Source organism: Nyctibius grandis, chromosome 29 (assembly GCF_013368605.1).
Source record: "Nyctibius grandis isolate bNycGra1 chromosome 29, bNycGra1.pri, whole genome shotgun sequence".
Taxonomy (NCBI): domain Eukaryota; kingdom Metazoa; phylum Chordata; class Aves; order Nyctibiiformes; family Nyctibiidae; genus Nyctibius; species Nyctibius grandis.
Window position 1 is genome coordinate 56876 of NC_090686.1, and position 21061 is coordinate 77936.

Genomic DNA, 21061 nt, shown 5'->3' on the forward strand with positions numbered 1-21061 from the left:
TGGCCCGAAGGACCGGGAGGGATCTGCCCCAGATACCCCTGTACCTGTCCCCTTGCTGAGATGGCTCGCTGAGATGCTGAGTGGCAGCTCTCATGGGGTGCTGGGGCACCTGGAGCTTCATCTGATATGTCCTGGGACAGGAGCTGCCACCCTGCCCCGCATACCCCTTGACACTCTGGAGAGCATCCCCGGGGGCTGGGTCCCCTGCACAGGACTTCAGGAGCCCACCCATCGCCCTGGGGGTGCAGCCTGTGCTGCCTTACGTGATGGGGCTGGAAGGGATGGCCACAAACGCAACTGCAGATCTTGGCTCTCCGGCACTGGCTGGACACCCACTGAACGTGTCAAGTGCTGTGAAAAGAGCACTGGCAAGGCAGGGTGGGAGCAGGAAGAAAGAAAAGGGCTGGAGGACTATTTCAAATACTTTATTTAAAAAAAATTCCCAGTTAAAAACACAATGGCTGTGCCTTTCCGTGGGTGAGAGGCACAGCCCATGCCCCAGGCCCTGGCTGGCCCTCAGTGCTGCTCCCCAGGTGGGCAGCTCAGAGGCCATGCTCCTGCCAGGAAGGCAACGCGGTGCTGAGCTCCAGCTGGGGAGGGTTCACAGCTCTGAGCAGCCCCTCTCTTAAAAAACATTTAAAACCAGTTGTGAGAATAAACTCTGTGGTGTTAAAAGAGAAAGGAGCAAGGGAGGCTCCGCTGGCACTGGAAGGCTGTGGCTGGAGGGCCCACGCTACTGCCTGCAGAGAGCCACGGCGCTCGTGGTGCGCAGCAGCTTTTCTTCTTTAAAGAGGAAAAAAATCAACCAACCAACAGTAATTTCTTCCAAATTTCCCCCACAGCCACAAATTTCACCAGCTGCTCACATAAGCACGCCGTCTTCCCCACGGGAAATGCTCTTGCGGAAACCTGAGCCCTCCTTCTCTGCTAACCAACATGCTTCAGATTCCCTGCAAATAAAAGGAGGCAGAAAAGGATATTTCCAGTGGTATTTCAGCCTGACGCAGTGGCCCGGCCAGGGGGAAGGGTGCCAGCCCTACGCCTGACGGACCGGGCAGCGATACAGGAATCCCAGCCCCAGCGCAGACCCCGGTCCCCGCTGGCCCCCCGCTCTCTTCGCAGAGGCTGCTGCCCTCCTCCAAGCCAGACGTGGGGCACTCCCAAAGGGAGACCCTGCCACCGCTTCTGCTACGAGTTTCTCCTGCAGGCTGATCGCTGGGTCGGGATTCACGGGCCAGCACCGGAGGGGCACACGCTCACTCCCTGCTGCCTCGTCCTTCCTCAGGGCTGGATGCACCGCCAGGAGCGCACAGCATAGATACCTCCCTTCCAGCTCCAGAGCGATGCTGTTCCTCCTCCCCTCCTGGACAGGTCAGGGGGGAAGTCCCCTCCCTAGGACTGGCCTCTGCTTGGGAATGGACACCCCAGGGCACCCATGGCCATCCTATCTCCCACCCACCTCCTCTTACTCTGCTTCTAACGCCAGTACATCACCACATGCACAGAGAGTGAAAAGGGCTGCTAAGCTGTGTCTTGCTGCCCCCAGCTCCTCCTGGGGACAGGGACAAGACAGATGGGCAAGGGCATGGAACAAGGCTGGCAGGAGCTGGCCAGGCTCACCCAGCTGCCTGCCCTGGACTCCAACAGCTTTCAGTCTCCTGCCTGGCTAGAGCACTGTCCCAGCTCCTGAGGAAAGACACTAGAAGACGGCTGTTTTCTGAGTTGCTGCCACCAAGTTGGAGCACCCGTGTTTTCTTGGGGGCAAAGGATGGGAGCTGTGCTCCAGGGCGAAGCACTGCCTCAGAGAAAAGACTCGTGCCAGGGCTGACTGTGTGCCAGGGATACTCTTGCATTGCAGGGTTCACTCTCTAACTGACAAGCTCCAACCAAACCTGCATGCAGCAGGAGGACGTGAGCTCACGGTATAAAAATGCAGAACTTGGACTTTTGATGAAACAAAGGGTGATTTAAACCAAAGAGGCAGAGGAAGGTAAAATACTCTGTCAGGCTTGTAATGGCTGATAAGCACACGCGTGGGAAGTGGTAGCTCACCAAGCAGCGGTAACAGGACTGTCAGCAACTGGGAAGCATGTCTAGGAGTCAAAACCGGGCTGGGGACTGGAGAGGCTGGGGAAAAACTAGACTGGAGAACTGAAAAGCCAGCCATGGTGCAGGAGAAGGGCTTCATGCGAGCTCTCCTCTCCTGAACTCAGACACTGTGGTACGAGAGGGAATGAAAACCATACATCAGAAGCAGCTGGAACACATCCCCCTGAAAGCATCTGCTTCTCATTCAGCCCTACAGAGCCTCCAGGTCCTCCTGCATCCAAATGTTAACCCCCAGCTCCATGCAGTCCACTAAGAGATTTCTCGCTTATTGACAGGGTAATCCCAGCCATGGTACCTTCCCTGCATCCAGGCTGAGACCTGGGCTCCCACCCCCAGCTGCTTCTGTCTCGCTGTAATTAGCTGCCCTCCTCCGTAGGAAGCCTCTGCGCGGCACACGTGCCTGAGGCTGAGGACACCCACAACCACGTCCAGCAAGCATTTTATCTCATCGAATGAATCATAGATTCACAGAACGGTTTGGGCTGGGAGGGACCTTTAAAGACCATCTAGTCCAACCTTCCTGCCATGGGCAGGGACATCTTTCACTGGTGAGGTTGGTCAAAGCCCCATCCAACCTGACCTTGAACACTTCCAGGAATGAGGCATCCACAGCTTCTCTGGGCAACCTGCTCCAGCGTCTCGCCACCCTCGTTGCAAATAATTTCCTCCTTATACCCAACCTGAATCTACCCTCTTTCAGTTTAAAACCATTGCTCCTTGTCCTGCCGCTACAGACCTTGGTAAAAAGTCTCTCCATCTTTCTTAGAAAGCCTCTTTACATATTGAAATGCCGCAATATGGTCTCCCTGCAGAGCCTTCTCTTGTCCAGGCTGAACAATCCCAACTCTCTCAGCCTTTCTTCCTAGCAGAGGGGTTCCAGCCCTTGGACCATTTTCGTGTCCCTCGTCTGGACCCGCTCCAACACGTCCATGTCCAGGTGAGGTCTCAGCAGAGCGGAGTAGAGGGGCAGAATCACCTCCCTTGACCTGCTGGTCACACTTCTTTTGATGCAGCCCAGAATGCGGTTGGCCTTCTGGGCTGTGAGTGCACATTGCCTGCTCTTGTCCAGTTTTTCACCCACCAGCATCCCCAAGTCCTTCTCCGCAGGGCTGCTCTCAATCCCTTCATCCCCCAGCCTGTATTAATACTGGGTGTTGCCCCAACCCCAGTGAAGAACCTTGGACTTGGCCTTGTTGAACTTCATGTGGTTCACATGGGCCCACTCCTGCAGCCCGTCAAGGTCCCCCTGGAGGGCATCCCTTCCCTCAAGCCTACCAACCGCACCACCCAGCTTGGTGTCATCTGCAAACTGCTGAGGGTGCACTCAATTCCTTTGCCATGTCTTTAATAAAGATATTGAACAGCATCGGTCCCAGTGCAGACCCCCGAGGGAGGACCCCACTTGTTACTGATTTCCACTTGGACACCGAGCCATTGACTGCAACTCTTTGGATGCACCCGTCCAGCCAGTTTCTTATCCATCTAACTCTCCATCCATCAAAACCATCTCTCTCCAGTTCAGAGACAAGGATGTTGTGTGGGACCATGTCAAAGGCCTTACAGAAGTCCAGGTAGATGACATCAGTCACTCTTCCCTTACCCACCAATGCAGTCACTCCATTGTAGAAGGCCACCAGATGAGACAGGCATGATTTGCCTTTTGTGAAGCCATGTTGGCTGTCTCTACTCACCTCCCTGACATCCATTTGCCTTGACATAGCTTCCAGGAGGATCAGCTCTACGATCTTACTGGGCACAGAGGTGAGGCTGACTAATTGGTAGTTCCCAGTGTCCTCCTCTTCACCATTTTTAAAAACAGGCATGATGTTTCCCTTTTTCCAGTCACTGTGGACTTCACCTGACTGTCATGACTTTTCAAATATGATGATGATTGTACTTTTCAAGTATGACCTCTCATCATGACTGGCTGTTTATTTGCAGTGTCACCAATTCTTTACAAACCTGAATTTATTTTTAAAAAAACCCTCCTCTTAACAAGGTAACAGAAGCACAACCCAAGCCACTACCAGGCATATTGAGGCCATCCATCCATCAGGAAGATTTCAACAAAAACTGACTTTAATTTACGCTCTCTATGAGATAAGGTTTAAAGAGCTTGGGCATATGGCTCCTATTAAACTAGTCCATTCACAAGGACTCATCTTATGCCAGTGTCTTGCATATCCTACAGGCCAGACCGGGCTGGCCAGAACAGTCCATCTCACCCAAGACCCACTCACTGCCTGCTACCCACAAAAGGTTGGACCAGATGATCTTTGAAGTCCCTTACAACCTGGGATGCTCTATGATTCTAGTAAGGACAAGGCCCTGTGCGCCTCTGCCCAGCCAGAGGAAAGGCAATGGCAGCTTTTGCTAACAGGGACCCACAGCTCTGAGCTGATGTGCTACTAACACTGAGAATCCCAACTGAAGCAGGAGACAGATGGCATTGTACACAATGAGCAGCCAAGTGAATGTGCTTCATCTTTCTAGTCATCGAGAACGACTCCAACGAGCCTTCCTGAAGTCCCCTCTAAGAAGACCTGTAAGCCTGAAGCAGGAGTGTTGGTTTGGACATCTCACCTTTGATAGAGTTAAGAATTTCTTGAATTCTCTGTGGCTCATTGCGGTCTGGTCTGCAGCTCGGTGTGATCTCCAGCACGTAATCAGGACCGTACTCTGTGAAGAACTACAGGGAAGAGGAGAGGAGAGTCAGCAGAGAGCTCTCTGGCTGGCTGAGGCTGGAGGGAGGGCTCCCCATGGGTACCTGTTTGTAAAAAGGCAAAAACATTTTCTCCATCTGAGGGGCACATGTAACTTAACTACACCAAAGAGGTGCTTCTGCAGTGTCTGTGCCCACCTGAAGTTTGCAACTGCTACTAATTCAAGGGCCTGGGAAGCAGAACTCAGTGGTGCAGCCAAAAGCAGTCTCATGTCTATCCCCATGCTTTATTTGGGAAAGCTGTTGACACTCGTTTTACACACGGTGACCTGCAAACCTGATTTTTTAATGAACAAAATTAAAGTGCTGCCTATCAGATATCCTTCCTTTCGGCTCCCCGCCCCACCTTGCAGAGAGCTGCATTGACATGACTGTGAAATACCTGTAAGGAGAAAAATCAGTGTGCTTCAAGGTTAGTAATGTGTCTTTCCTGGCTGAGTGCTCCAACAGCGTGCAGTTGAGCCTGAATGAGAAAATCTGCAGTACGTGGGCTCTACACAGTAACGCAGAATCACAAATGACTGCCAGCAGTTTTACTTCACAAGCATGCAGTGCTGAGCAAAGATGCAGACACACCAGGGTTAAAAATTCAGCAGTGAAGTTGCAATCAGTCCTGGAGAGCTTCACTCCACCGCATGGGGAGCCAGTCCAGACTTAAAGCTATTGTACCGAAGACAGGGAAACTCACAGCATTATAGTTTCTCAAGTGATTGATGATGCACAGCGCTGGGGTTTTCTTTAAGGGTGAGATCGAGGTGGCAGATCTGGCAACCAAAGACCGACATCTCTGCACTAGCAGGGGCAATGAGGGCTTCTCCGAGCAGCCCCCAACATGCCAGTACTGACAAGCAAAGTGACGCGGCTCCTGAATGCTCCAGGTTACAGTCCAGCATTTGAAAGCAAACCTGAAATCATGCTGGGTTTACCAGCCTGTGAACTGCATCGTTAAGGAGCTGCCCGCTCTGTAAGCACGTCAGCTATCCACACAGAATGGGCAAGGCAGCTGGGTCAGGGCAGGCAACGTGCTGCCTACCTTGCTGCCTGCCAGACTTTTTTGTGGGCCAACACAATATTCCACTGAAAAGGGAGGAAAAGGCAGATTTTGACAGCTGCAGCGGCTCATTTGTGCAGTGCCAGCTAGCACCCCTCTAGGAGAGGCAAAAACTTCACACCCGACCGGGCACACACACCTTCCTGACTGTGAAGCAGCCCGCAGTGGCCACCTGCAGGCAAAAACACAAGTGTGGCAGCTGGCTCATGCCTTGGTTCGGTGCAAGCCCTACATGCCTGCAGGTCAGGAGGGGATAGAAATTCCTCTGGGAAGGAGCAGCCAGAGCACACAGGGCCACACTGTGCACCTTGTGACATCCTGCAATCAACTCATTCCCACATTGCTCTTATCCTTCAGGGCAGGAATCATTAACACAACAAATAAACTGTTCAGAGCAACAACAAACAGGCAAAACCTAACCACCTTCAGCAGTTGATTCCTACAGAGGAACCCACCCTTTCCACCTCCCACGTATACGAAAGATCCAGTTTTGTTTAAAACCTCTTTCTGCAGAAACCTGGTTAAAGGATCATATTTAAGCACGACACCTCTCAAAAAGCATCTCGTATCTGTAATCACCAGTTTCTATAATGGTGAATTTCCAGTTTCAATCCACACAAACACTTTACTTCCTCATGCACACTGGTCCGTAAGATCCTTAGACAAAGGCAAAAACATAATTTTCCTCTGTAGGCTTGAACTGTTTTGCACGTGCAGGTTTGTTTCTCTAGGGTCAATAACACTGATCTGCGGTTTGAGACCTATTATGAACCTATAGTTATTCCACCCAAATTCAGTCTAGATTGTGTCCCTCCAACCAGCTGTCCAGCCCTCCTGAAGACTTTCACAGAATCACAGAATCACAGAGTCAATCAGGTTGGAAGAGCCCTCTGGGATCATCGAGTCCAACCATTGCCCTGACACCACCATGGCAACTAGACCATCGCACTAAGTGCCATGTCCAGTCTTTTCTTAAACCCCTCCAGAGATGGGGACTCCACCACCTCCCTGGGCAGCCCATTCCAATGTCTAGTAACCCTTTCTGAAAAGAAATGCTTCCTAATGTCCAACCTGAACCTCCCCTGGCCAAGCTTGAGGCTGTGTCCTCTTGTCCCATCACTGGTTGCCTGGGAGAAGAGGCCAACTCCCACTGCGCTACAACCTCCCTTCAGGTAGTTGTAGACTGCACTAAGGTCACCTCTGAGCCTCCTCTTCTCCAGGCTAAACACCCCCAGCTCCCTCAGCCGTTCCTCAGAGGTCAGACCCTCCAGACCCTTCACCAGCTTGGTCACCCTCCTCTGGACTCTCTCCAACACCTCACCATCTTTCTTGAAGTGCGGGGCCCAGAACTGGACACAGGATTCAAGGTGCGGCCTCACCAGTGCCGAGTACAGAGGGACGATCACTTCCCTAGACCGGCTGGCTACACTATTCCTAGTAGAGGCCAGCACCAGCACTGGAACTGAGACAGTTCATACACGATCTTGAGCAGCACCCGGCCCCACGGCCCACTGCTGCTCAGAAACGCTTCAGAGCTGCACCGGGTACTTTCTGTAAGTCGATGAAAGCAGGGCTAAAATATAAAGCCTTGAGAAAGGCCTGGCTCTTTTCTGGCAAAAGTACGTGCACATCCTAAAGAGCTCTTTGAGCAAACAGGTGACTCCCCCTCCCCAACCCCTCTGTAATTACCTGAGACCAGAGTTTATTGGTGCCTGAGATCCCTTGCAAAAAGATGCGGACAGCCTCGGGTTTTGGGAACAAGCACCCACTATGCTGCTAGGACAGTGTGTTATTGTTACAGGAGTGTCTCAACAAAACAGTATTGAGTGGCAAGGATGCCGTTTGGATTAGGTAGAACGACTCAGCTCTTGCACAAGGAGAAGGGAGGGTTTGTCAAAGCTTTACCTCGTGATCGGGGATCTCGGAGGACAGCGTTCTCCCAAGGATGACCCCAGTCAAGTATGTCCAGCAGCGAGCTGTGTTGGCAAGGTTGTAGCCTCCTGTCTCCAGCCAGAATTGTGATTTTGGAGGGGGAAGAGTGGGGAAAGGGAAGAGAGAGGGAGAGATTTTAGTGGAAGGAACAAATCGTGGACGCAACACACGCAGTGTACTTGAATTCGGCTTACTTCATCCACGCAAGCTGTGCCCAGAAACTGCCTTGTGCACCTGCTGGCTACATGAAGCCAGGCCTGAATGACACTGTATGCAAGGGCAGACCTCCCAAACTGAACCCCAGTTACACCCAGCGTGGCACAAGCCAGGCTCCACCCAGCCACCATCTCAGACCCAGCAGGAGCCCCTGGCCCCATGCGCTGTGCTCTCTCCTGCCCCCAAGGAGGGGTGTTCAAAGGTAATGGAGAGAAGTGCAAGGGCAGCAGTGTGGATGGGGGATTGCTGCTTTTTAATGCCAGCCCTCGACCCACAAAGCATAATACACATGCCCAGCCATTCGCTGGTGAGCTCTTCAGCACTGTCATGTTTGAGAGGACAAATATGAAGCTCATTAGCACAACTTGTGACTGCTTTACAAGGAAACGAGGTTTCACCATCAGTATGGCAATGGCCAACTCCGTGGTAATGGTACATTACCACTGCAATCCTGCAAGAGACTCAGAAGTTTTTTTTCCAGCAAATATGACTAAAATAGTAAGCGAGAAAAACACTTTGAAAAGAGATGGAGACCTTATTTTTCAATGTTCCCTTCTCTTTGGGCTGTGGGGTTTTTTTTGCAAGCATTGACTCCTCCCCAATTTCCACATCAAATGCTTCCACAGGCTGCAGTGGTGGGACACTCCTTTTCATGAGTGACAGCAGCTGTCCCTCATTTTTTGACAGAAGTTTTGGGGTTTCTCTTTGCCTGAAAGGAGCTATCTCCAGCATACGCACAGACATGTCACAGCAGGACTGAACACTCATAACCTTTCCAAAACAAAGTGCATTAGGCACATCAAATTTTAGGCTTAACATGCTATACCTGAACTCCCTCATCTCAAAAAGGACAACTGCTAGAGCTGATATGGCTCCAGGCACAGAGATGGGGGGCTCTCCCTGCCACACAGCGGCTTTTGTTGTTCTGAAATGCTCTGCTGCACAAAGCCTGCCCTGTGCTCTCCCCACTGCACAAGCAGCTGGTTATGCAGCATGGCAGAGGAGCTAAATTAACCTTAGCTGCCGCTGGGTATCAGAGCCTTGCTGCGCTGTGCAGGCAGGCAGTCCTTTTCCCAAGCCTCTGCTTGAATCCAGACAAAATCATCCATTGCCAGATGCCCGAGGTAGGTTTGGGAACACAGCACTCACTTTTGAAGAGAAGCGCTGAAGGGCTAATGAGCAGAGATGGGAATCAGAGGTGCCATTGAAAAGTCAGGGTCAGTTCATCGGGGTTAACAGTCTCTGCTCTTCTCTGGAGGAGCCAAGCAGCCTTTAACTCAACATCTTAGGGTCAGGCTTGAGGCTTGCACCTGTCAGTATCAAGGATTTCAGGCCTGTGTGAAAACAGTACTGCACCAGAGTGCCCTCCTGATGCTGCCCAGCAGCCACCCTGCTAACCTCCAGTCCGTGCTGAGCCCAGGGGAACATGCTTGAGGAAGCGTTGCAGGAGGACAAACTCATTTCCTTGTGAACAGCGACACACATGCACTCACCTCCTCCCAGGATGAGAGTCGCCAGCTGCCACTGCAGGACGTACTTCAGGCACTTGCCCAATCCCTCGGGCGTCATGTTGAAAGAGCACATGGGATCTCCAGCGATGGTGTCTGCCCCCAGCTGCAGCACAACCGCGTCTGGGTTGAATGCGGCGTACACCTCCTTCAGCACGCTGTGGAGAGGAGGAGCAGTGGGGGTTACCGCAAACACAGCTCAGAGGGATGCTGCTGGTATGGCCCTGGCCCCTCAGATCCACCGATGCCTCTCAAGGTTCCTGCATTCTCTGTTCCTACCCTCCTCATACCAGTTACGCTCCCTCTGCTCCCAGTTAGCCTTCTGCCTCCACTACTCTCCTGCAGTACGTTTAGCTCTCAAAGTGCTCATCACAAGGCTGATGAAGGCAAAAGCATCACTGAGAACACAGGGGAGAGGGATCTAGTCCCGATCAGCTTAGCGGTAGCATCAAAGCACACGTTTATGTTGGTCACCCTGAGCAGAAGGGCTGCAAGACCAATCTGGGGCTTGTCTAAGGGCTTCACAAGAGCACCAAAATAAAGACAGCCACCACATCTCTGCACGAGCAGAGCATACCACAGAAACTCAGCATCCAGCTCTAGTGCCATCATTCTCATGGCAGCTCTAAAACTTTTCATCCCTGGCTGCCTTTGTCTTCAAAATTTTAAAGACATCAGGCTTTCCAGAAAATAAAGAAACAATGGCACACTTTGGCCCCCTTTCCACACAGCAGCTATTAATAACAATGCACTTTAATTGGACTCCGTGTCATTCAACTTCCTGAAACAACAGGCAATTATCTGTGTGCCACACCACCTCGAAAGCAGGATGGGAGTTTATCTACTAGAACAAAAGCGATCAAACACAAGCACTGTAATTTATAGAGAGGCAAGTTCACACGCTCTGAGATGCCAAGAGCAAACTTCCTCCGCACTTATTTATATCACTGTGCTGCAGCAGATCAGCCTCCACCGAGACGGGGGAGGCAGTTGTCCCCGGCACCGAGGGGGTGAGACTGTTTTGCACAGCGTCTCCCTGGCTTTTTGCTCCAGGAATGCCTCATCTGGCACCAGCTCGGCAAGGAGCAGAGGGCTGCCAAGGAGCAGGTCTCCTCTCACCAGCAGCGGACACAGGAGAAGAATCGAGGAAAGGCTCTGCACAGGGTGTAGTCAGCCTGCAGAAACCCGTGTCAGAGGGAGTCACGTGCTCCAATCACGCCATGGGTTTGGGAGGCACAGGCAACCATCCTCAGACATCTGCTGGGTGAGACACCCACAGTTACAGACATCACTGTCTCCTGGCCAGGACAGAACTCTTCCTCTTTGCCCACGAGATCTCAAACTTTCTTTGTAGATGCTTTGGTCACATGCAGGTTGGAACCTACGGTAGGTTTTGATGTCCTTCAACAGGGAATACGTGCAACAGGCTACTCCTGACGGGGCTCCTAACCCCTACTCAGCCCCTAAAGCTGCCCTGCCCTTGGGAAACACGTCCCCCGGCAGGACACCAGCTCAGTGACAGAGGGGCCTGCTGGCAGGCAGTTCAGTCACTGGCAGACGTTCAGCCTTCAGCCTTTTATCCTTCCAGCATAGATAAAAGGTGCTTGGAAAACACCTTTTACTCAGCCCCAAACATATCTCCCACAGATGGTCAGGGTTCAGAGCATTTATTTGAAGAAAAAGCATCCAGCCCTAAGTCCACAGCTAAAACGTACTTGTCCCTTCTCAGTCTTTCCTTAACCACACAAGGCTGACCCGTGGCAAAGAGACCCTCCAGCCACCCACAAATGCCTCTGTATATTCAGTTTGCCTCAGGATTCGGACAAGAGCTCTGAGACCTCTTAAGACCTGTGTTCATTGTAATAAAAAACTGTAACAGGGGAAGGGGCAAGCCTTAAGGAAGGACTGTAATTAAAAATAGTAAATAAACAAAATCTGTGCAGTCTCTGCTCTCTAAAATCCCATCCAAGTAAACTATATCAGAGCAAGAGGGCTTACGTTTCACAGATCTGGTAATATTTCTCATCCTGAATGCCATCTTGGATAGGTACATTCACGCTGTAATAGCGACCTTTCCCCAGGCCAACATCTGTCACATCGCCAGTGCCTGAAAAACAGAAACTCCCCATGGTTAATTATGAGGGAAAGGGGATCAGAAGCAAGAGAAATGTGTAGGATGCCTCAGATGCCAGCAGAGAGGCAGGACCTTTGGCATGCTTATGGAGAAGTCCCCTTGCCACCACCAACAAAGGAGTGGTTGGATGGACCTGGTTCTCGCCCTCTGCCCGGTTCTGTCATGCAGCTTTCGAGGGCTGCAGGCAGCCGCCCAGCAGGGGCCCTGCGCAGAGCTTCGCCACAACCAGAACGGGGGAAATGCCAAACACGCGGTTCCCCTTTCCTTCCTTGTCCTGGGTCAACAGGAGAGACAGCGAGACACCTCTGCTGGACAGAAGGGATGGGACTTGCCTTTGCTGGGGCCTCGTCAGCAACGCGTGAACCGAATTAGCACAAACCTCACAAGTTCAACTTGCCTGGGAAAAATCCTGGTGAAAACTTGTGCAGAGAAACAGTCATGACTTTTGAGGTGAAACTAAAGGCATCTTCAACTCCTGCCAGAAAAGGGAAGAGAAAAAATCTTTCATGCATCACGCACATAAATAACAGAGTCTGAACACACAAATGAGCCTCTCAATAAACACGGGGCAGCAAGCAGAGTAGGAAAGGAATGAACAAAGCAGAAAACCAGATGTGGCTCAATAAATCCATCCTTAATCAATAAAGACCCGAATTCAACACCAGCAAAGATCACAACCAAAATGAATTTGGCGGGTCTCACGCCAATCAGTACCAAAGGGATCTCAGTATCTCAGGTCAGTGCCCACGTTAGCAGTGCTTGCCTGGCACTCAGCCTGCGAGGCTGGGGGAGGGATCCGAGCAGGGATGCCCTGGCCAGAGCTTGGCTCTGATTAGAACCAGAGCTCCTGGGCTCTCTCGCTTTTTCTCAGCGCTGCTGCGGTTCAACACGCCTTTTCTTTTCCTTAAAGGCATATTAAAACAGGGGGAGTGGGGAGGGAAAAAGAAGTAAGAGGAAACTTAACAGAAACTAAATGTGGGGGGAAAACGGAGCAAAATGAAACACACCATAAAATTTAGGAGAGCAGGAAATGTTAAATGGTCTTGAAACAATGTCCCTGAAGGAGAGAGAAGTTTCAGCAAGGCCAGCTCTGGCTTTAGTTTTATAGCGTCAAGCCTTCTTTTAAAAGCACCGTTTACTACTGACTGCTTCCCTCTTGCACTGGTGGCATCAAACAATTAAACACTGTCAGCAGCTGTTCTGCCGGGATGGGAAACAAGGGACTGGGGCAAGTGCTTGCTGGAGAGCCACTGGCAGAGGGGATTATTGGAATGGGAACACGCTGTTTGTTGCTTTAGGTACAAGACTGCTGCGCAGACCGTCAAGAGGGGTCTGATGAGCAGCACAGGGCAAATCCATAAAGCAGGACAAGGCAGAAACGGACTGAGGGAACCTGACCGCACTGAAAGGAGGCAAAGCCACGGCTGTTGCAGCAGGTAAAGCCCTGCTGCCCCTTCTCCCATTCCTCCCCCTGAGCAGCTGTGCTGTCTGCAGCCTGCGCTGGGCCTTACCATCCCCATGATGCAAATCCAAATCGATATAAAGGACACGGTCAAATTTCTGGCGCAGCCGCAGGATCCCCAAGACGGCGTCATTCAGGTAGCAGAAGCCAGAAGCTTCATCTCTGTGAAAACAATGTCCACGAGGTTGAACATCGCCAACGCAATCGCCACTGATCTTGGCGTTGGCACTTTTGCTTTGCAAGTTTCCACCTCGCAGGGGCACAGAGGAGGACGAAGAGCCCGGCCAAGGCGCAGCAGTGACCAAGGGATGGGTCAGGAGCAGCTTAAAGCATGGCTGGGAAGCACAGAGAACATGACTGCTTGTGCCAATTGCTTCTCAACCCTGGGCTTGCTGGCAGCTGGTAAAGCATCAGCTGGCTCTGCTGCAGAGAGGCCCTGACCCATGAGGGGATTGGCAGGGTACCTCTGACCATTTCACTGTTGCACAAATAAAACGTTACCTTTCTGCACCTGAGGTATTTTAAAGAAGTTCAGAGCCACTCAACTCAAACCCAGTCTCTGCTGTACCTCCTCTCCCTCTGTGGCAAGAGGACGGGCCCCTTGACAGCCCTGCTTGGCCATTTTCCTGCAAGTGCTGGACAGGCATGGGCAGGCAGCCATTCCATCCCTGCTGTCCAGGCCACAGCTCCCGGGAAGGTCCTGGCAGTGAAGGGCAGGTCCAAGGCAGTCCCAACACTCTGCTGCTCTGTTCCAAAGTCTTGGGGCATGAAGGTTAAGCCTCTTCCCAAAGCAACACTCTCCCTTCTTCCCCACTCTCCCCAAACAGGATGCCCCACATGCAGTCCCTCACAACACAGCTCCTAGGCTCAGCCAGAAGAGAGCCCCAGCAGCCAAAGAGAGGACAGATCTTGCATGGAAGGATTTGTCCCTGAATACATTGGGGGCAGCTTCCATATTGCTGACATCAAAAGAATAAGAAATTTTCTTAATCTCTACTCCAGCCTCACTTCGAAGTCAAGTCCCCATCACCACTTGGCACTAGCTGACTCTTAGGTCAGCCCTGGACAGCTGATTTAAACCAAAGCTTTATACCTTGCAACAGGAGTGTCCAAACCCCCCCTCCCCAGGCTCAAACGACTCCAGGATCTAAGTTGTGCCTCTTGGAAATGCTTCTCGACTTTCAGCCACAGCACTCGGCTCATTTCCCCTGACACTCCCCTGCTCAGCAAACAGCTGCAAACGGTGGGAAGCAAGCACGGGGTGGCAGAACTGCAAATGTCACGGGGCACAGATACTTCCCAGTGACTCTGTTCAGTTACAGCGATGCTGAGAACTGGGATGTTAGCAGGTATCCTGGGAATCTTCCTTAACTGTGATTACACACCGTACTCCTCCCCTCCTTCCCAGCCCACAAGGAAGCAAAGTGAACTATGTCACGTTTCGGGCACTCTCTCCATGCTATAACACACGGTCTCTTTCAAACTCGAGGCCAAGCAGAGCAGGACACCAGCTCGGACAGAGGCTGACCAGCGTCAGAGCTGCAGCTCAGGGCCAACGCTTGGGATTTCTGCCCCCACAGATCCACACAGCAGAGCTCGGACTGTCAGTGCCATAAGGGAGGGCACGGCTGGGTCAAGAAAAGGCACCAACTCAGCATTGCACCTTCTGCCCCAAAGGCACACCAGTGAACTGGGAGCTTCAGAAGCCCCGCGTGACAGTGGTTACCATTCCTACCTTTACGACCTTGGAAAGTAACTAAGCCACCAGACAGCAGGTCTTTTTTGACAAAAGGACATGTATTTTGCTAGGACACAGGTCCTAGCACCAGGCACCTGCACTTGGGTGTCAGTCTGGCTGGACCTTCACACTGAACTGGCACCTACCACAGCTGCTGCCTACCCTGCAGCATCCCATGCCCCCTCACTGGGGTGACTGGGAAGGCTCCTTTGGGATCAGTAAGTGTCAAAGGCCTTTTTTAAACAGACTGCTTGCTTCCCAGAACAGTGCTAATAGCACAGCTCAGTGGCAGCAACACTGCTAAGATTTCTTCTGTTACAGGCGTTTTATAAACCATTGCAATCAAGATAAAGGAGAACAGAAGATATTTAAAAGCCATCCCTCGTGGGAAGAGCAAGAGGGCTCAGCTCAGCCAAGCTACGCTCTCTCCTTTCTCAGCAATCTGCAGCTGAGCCCATATTCAGCAAAGTGTTGACCAGAAGAAGGGTCCTGATGAGACATTGCCATCGCTGAAGTTTGCACGCCACCGTTACACCTCCAGAGCTTCTCTGCCAGGTCAGAAAAGTCACTGGAGCGAGAAGATAAACCTGCACACTCATGTACAAGTTGTTAGACATGTGGTTCGTGCTAATTTCTGGGGCTCCCCAAGGAAACAGAACGGCTCTGCAAAGGCTAGTTAGCTGGCGACAGGGAAGGGTGCTGTCTTGTCTGCATTTGCAGACAGGCCTCATGTTTTGGCAGATGGGGGACACAAGTTATAATAAAACATACATCCAAGGAAAACAGGGAAGCCATGGAAACAAATTATTTTACCACTACAGAATCACAGGATTCAGGGACGAAATTTTTACTTCCTCTCCTGTTGTTCTGGAAGATCGTTACTGACATTACAGCTCAGAGCAAACAGCCACCCACAGAGCATGGGGAAAACCAGAGGTCGGTCCTGTACTTTCAAATCTCTTATTAAGAAACCAAAAAAGCCACACAAAACGATCTGGGCAACATGCTGCCAAGCTCCCATTCTCTTCCAAGTTGGGAGCAACACCCATCGTCTGCCTCTCCGCAGCCCTTCTCTATGGAATTTGCAAAATCAATTCTCATTTGAACCAAGTATCAATGGATGGCAGGACACCTCTGAATACACCTGCCACAGACCCGCACTGCAGTCCGTGATAGTACCGGGACGGGGCAGGAACCAGCCTACTCTCAGGCCTCTGCCCTACACCCTCCTTCTTTCCCATCTACCTCCTGCCTTCCCTCATCCCTCTCACTCCTGGCTCCCTCTTCCAGCTGGATCGCCACGCCCTGAGGGTTCGCAGGGAAGCTGGGAGCTAGGAGGTGGGGTTCAGACACCAGGTGAGAAAACACAAGGGAAGAGATTGTTTTCTTACTTCTTTGCATGATGCCACCCTCCAGGCCAGTTAATCGCTACCTTGCACTTGCCGTCCAGCAGGCACTGGGCTGCGGTGATGGTGGCTCCTCCCACGGCTGCCGCATACTCAAAGATCCCTTCGGTAGCCGGACAGTCGTAACCTGCAGGTAAGAGTCTGCGTGTCAGACACAACTGACATTTTCCTCTGGGGGAAGCACATTCTCTTTGTTTTGAGCTCTCTCCCTTTAACCACTGCTCTAACTTTCTGTTCCAGGCGCAATGAAAAAGCCATGGCAGAAAACCCTCACAACAGGTATCAGATTTGGACTCACACAGCAGATTTAGGGGGCGTAAGTAGGAAAAAAATTGTATTGGGTTTGTGTGGCAGTTTTCGTAGCCAGGGGCAGGCTGCAGGGGTGGCTTCTGTGAGAAGATATCAGGAGCTGCACCGATGTAGGACAGAGATGGCTCCAAGACAGACCCGCCGCTGGCAAAGCTGAGCCCATCAGCAATGCTGGTGGTGCCCCTGTGATAACACATTGAAGAAAGGGTGAAAAATGCTGCGCTGCAGCTAGGAGAGAGGAGTGAGAACGTGTGAGAGAAACAGCCCTGCAGACACCAAGGTCAGCGAAGAAGGAGGAGGAGGTGCTCCAGGTGCTGGAGCACAGACTCCTCTGCAGCCCGTGGTGAAGACCATGGTGAGGCAGGCTGTGCCCCCCAGCCCAGGGAGGTCCACGGTGGAGCAGATATCCACCTGCAGCCTGTGGAGGACCCCACGCCGGAGCAGATGGGTGCGCCTGAAGGACACCGTGGCCCCGTGGAGAACCTGTGCTGGAGCAGGCTCCTGGCAGGACCTGTGGCCCCATGGAGAGAGGAGCCCAGGCTGGAGCAGGTTTGCTGGCAGGACGTGTGACCTCATGGGGGACCCACACTGGAGCATTCTGCTCCTGAAGGACTGCACCCCGTGGAAGACCCACGCTGGAGCAGTCCGTGAACTGTAGCCTGTGTGAAGGACTCACGCTGGAGAATTGTCTCCTGTGGAAGGGACCCCACGCTGGAGCAGGGCAAGACTGAGGAGGAAGAAGCAGCAGAGACGTGTGATGAACTGATCGCAACCCCCATTCCCCATCCCCTTGCACCCCCCAGCAAGGAGGGAGGTAGAAGAGCTGGGAGTGAAGTTGAGTCTGGAAAGAAGGGTGGATGAGGAGTAAGGTGATTTTAGTTTTGTTTTAAATTCTCACTATCCTACTCTGTTATTAATTGGCAATAAATTGAATTATTTCCCTAAGTCAAGTCTGTTTTGTCCGTGACAGTAACTGGTGAGTGATCTCCCTGTCCTTATCTCGACCCACAATCTTTTCCATCATATTTTCTCCCCTACCCTATTGAGGAAGGGGAGAGAGAGCCCATCTTGGTGGGCACCTGGTGGCCAGCCAAGGTTAAGCCGCCACAAAAATCAACAATCAAAATGTGTCCTTGCACTCAGATGAGGTTAATGGTTGCTGGGTTAACGGCTAGACTTGATGATCTTAAAGGTCCTTTCCAACCAAAATGATTCCATGATTCTATTATCATTCACAGATGGGTCCTGAACCAACTTCTGATCTGTGTGCCTGGCTAGCCTGACCTGCTGGTCCCTCATACCAATCTTGCAAAAACACTCCCAGTTCTCTAGCTACTCTACCAAGAAAGCCCTGACATGGTCACCGATGTATCTCCCCCCTAAAACAGACATCCTGAAAGGAGACAGGCATAGATATGCTGCAGGTCTATAGCTAGAATATGATCTTCACCTATTCCTACAGCAGCCTCCCTGGAGCCATTCCCCAGCCAGGCGTGACCCCAGGGCTGCTCCTCTGCCTGCAGACAGATCAGCTTCAGAAATGGAAAGGGCAGATCTAGGGGAGACTCACGAGATCAGCGCAGATTCTACACCACTGCCTCAGTGCCAGCTCACTCCTCCTGCTCCTGGAACTAAGACAGCACCCACAGCCACCTCGCCTGCTTTAACTACTGCCTTGCTCAGGCTGTCTTTAGTCCAGGCAGGCAAGAGCCTTCTGCTCAAGACACAGGCAAAGTCACCAGGCAAACAGCAGACACTCTGGTCGCCGGCTGTAGCTTCAGGCCGTTGTTCACGCGTGCCCTCCACCACAGCAGGCTCGTGGCAGCCAGTCTCAGCTCTGTTCCAAGGGCAGCAAGGGCCTTCTGTACTGCCCGAGATCCACAAAGCAGAAGCAAAAGGCACTGGTTCCCGCTGTGCAAGGGACAGGCCGAGCTGCACGGAGCAGCAGCGTGAGGCTGAGAGTACCCTCTGCTGGCAACAGTGACAACGCCAGCCTGACAGGCGACCGCTGGCTGATGGGGTTCAGCAACTCCCCATCAAAGAGGGTTTTCCTCCGCAAACAGCCCAGCAGCCCACCTGAGCTCACCCCTCTGTCTAAGCTCAGCTCCAGCAAAAACCACCCTGGACCTGACACTCAGTTAATCTCTCGCTGAAGATACACGTCCTTACCCAGTCCGTACTCCACGGACTCCGGATGGTCATCGTCCCCCTCCTCACTGACCTTCTGCAGGTGCTGCAGGTAGGCATCTGTGTGGAAGCTTGCCATCTCCTCCATGGAGGCCACTTTTGGCTTGACTATCCTAGGCAGAGAGGAGGAAGGGAGCATGTCAGGACACGAGGCTCCAGGGTTCAGCTGGAGCACCCAGCTTCAACCTCCTCAGACTAGGGGCCTTCTTTTGAAAATTACTGTTGAAAAGGCAAACAAAACCCCCTCCTCCTCTCACAGTGGACTGTCACTTTGAGTGAGAAAGCCACTTGGCTGAGCTGGAGTAGGCCTTTCCCCCAGCTTGGCACTGTCTGCTGTGCCCACCCCAACAAGGAACGTCTGTAGGTGTTGCCTGCGTTAACCTTTCCACTTTGCTTCAAGTTTTTTTCCCTTTTCTGCATGTTCTCCCAGTTTGAGCAATCTCCAGCAGATCCAACATTCTGGTTACGCAGAGAGGAAACAACAGAGTGAAAGCATCTAGGCCCAGCCCAGTGCTGCAGCAGGACACCAGCCCGCTGGGTCAAGAGCTGAGCGGCACCTCTTACACACTCTTAACTCCGCGTGCGTTCAAAGCAGAGACCGTCTCTGTCCTCAGCAACTCGCACATCACCTTTCCTGGGTTTGGGTGCTTTGCAATCTGTCTAAACAAACCTTGTGACACGTTGAAGCCCTCTCCAAACGTCAGACTCTGCAGGCACACACCGGCAGCACAGTACAGCTCCATTGCTACTGGAAGAATGTAAGAAGCTTCCAGTTCCAGGCCAGCCCAGGTGCCAGGCACCTCTCACCCTATGCCAGGGTGAACAGCTGTTTGGGTCCATCTCTGTGATGGTACCTGCAGCCATTTCCCAAGCACACTACCAAAATGACCAAAATGAAACAAAAAAACCTTTAAAAAAATAGTCCAATAGGACTTTCGAGCCCTGCTGAACTGTAGCATGGGATTTTTTAAAGATTTTATTAGATGCTACATCAGAGAGGCTGAGCTAAGCCTTCTCTTTCCCTTCATATCCCCCTGTAGCAAGAGCCTAATGGGGCAGGAGGGGTCTCACTCTTCCGCCTCAGACCTCATATTGTGTTCTCTCCTGAACAGCACCAAGACCTCACAAAAAGTCTCCCAAATCAATCACAGCACAGCCAAACAACATGGTCCCTCTCAGCATCAGCACCAGCCAGTGGATTCGGAGCAGTGCCAACACTTCTTCTGCTCAGAGCCACAAGAGCAGTGGGTGACAGCGTGCTCTACAGAGAAAGCACAAGGCAATTCGTGCTCCATCGGACCAGGAAGGGTAACCATAAATTACGTCTGCCCTAATTACCATAATCTTGACCATTTAGCAAAACAAGCAGATCACACTGTGTGGGGTCCTAGAACCACGCTGTCAGCAGAGACAGCCTAAGACCTGCAGTTACTCAGTATCTTCCAAACCTTAGCAGAGAAGAAAATATTCTCTTCACAGAAAACGGGAGCACTTACTTCATCTGGTCAAGTAAGGAATACGCTTCAATCAACGAGTGTACCATACTGGCCTAAAAAAAGAATAATAAGCCCATGAGAGCAGCTCTAGCGCAGGCGACAGAAGCACAGCAACCCGGGGCTAAACGACTCACAGCAGAGGCGTAACCGTGACTTCTCCCAGCAGCACAGCTAAACCGGCACCAGCCTGAGCGGGGCCCGGGCAGGGCGTCCCCACGGAGGGGGTGCAGCCCGCAGGCTGTCCGTGGGGGGAGCTCCCGGTGGGTGCGGGACAGGCCCAGCAGCGCGCTGCTCCTGGCGGGGGGGCGCCTGGCAAGTGCCCAGCCAGAGGCGGTGTGCGGGGACGGGCCGGCTCCCCCTCCGGCCCACGCTCCCCCTGCCCAGGGCCGGGGTGCCCGCCGCCGCTGCCCCTTCCCCCAAGCTCCCCGCAGCCGCCCCAAAGCCCCCGGACACCCCGGCAGCCTCGCTGGGGTCCCCTCCGCCGCCAGGCCTCACGCCCGCGCTCCCCCGGCCCCCACGCCAGGGCCCTCCGTTCACCCCCGCCTCCCCCGCCCGGCCCCGGCGCGGCGCTGACCCGCTTGGGCACTTTGCAGAGGGAGTCGCAGAGGGTCACGTACTCCGGGCTGTACACGTACACCGGCACCGCCGCCATCAGGGCCGCCGCGCCGGGAGGCCCGGCCCCGCCGCCCGCCCGGGGCACGCCGGGACGGGCAGTTCCGGCCGCGGGGCCCACCGGGAGCCGTAGTCCCTCCCGCAGCCCCCGGGCCCCTCGCGCCCTCCCTCCCTGCCCA

The 21061-nt window shown here is 52.8% G+C and overlaps 2 protein-coding genes across 6 annotated transcripts in view; both read right to left on the bottom strand.

Annotated features, from left to right (window-relative positions):
• Positions 1-21061, bottom strand: part of RPS4X (ribosomal protein S4 X-linked) — a 50167-nt gene that overhangs the window by 9501 nt on the left and 19605 nt on the right. The gene's annotated exons all lie outside the window — the stretch shown is intronic.
• Positions 410-20969, bottom strand: HDAC8 (histone deacetylase 8). Of its 5 annotated transcripts, none has more exons than XR_011049817.1 (12): positions 20888-20969; positions 20271-20323; positions 18757-18887; positions 16264-16405; positions 13184-13296; positions 12070-12147; positions 11537-11645; positions 9524-9696; positions 7788-7882; positions 4693-4798; positions 2053-2216; positions 410-950 (listed from the first exon to the last, which is right to left on the bottom strand). XR_011049817.1 is itself a non-coding variant. In XM_068419782.1 (11 exons), exons 1-11 carry the CDS (start codon positions 20920-20922, stop codon positions 928-930), a joined length of 1101 nt encoding a protein of 366 aa, XP_068275883.1. In that variant the 5' UTR covers positions 20923-20963; the 3' UTR covers positions 410-927. The 5 variants fall into 5 exon arrangements, 2 of the variants coding, with proteins under 2 accessions (XP_068275883.1, XP_068275884.1); XR_011049818.1 differs by having other exon boundaries at positions 16305-16405; positions 18809-18887; positions 20845-20963; XR_011049816.1 differs by having other exon boundaries at positions 20845-20963.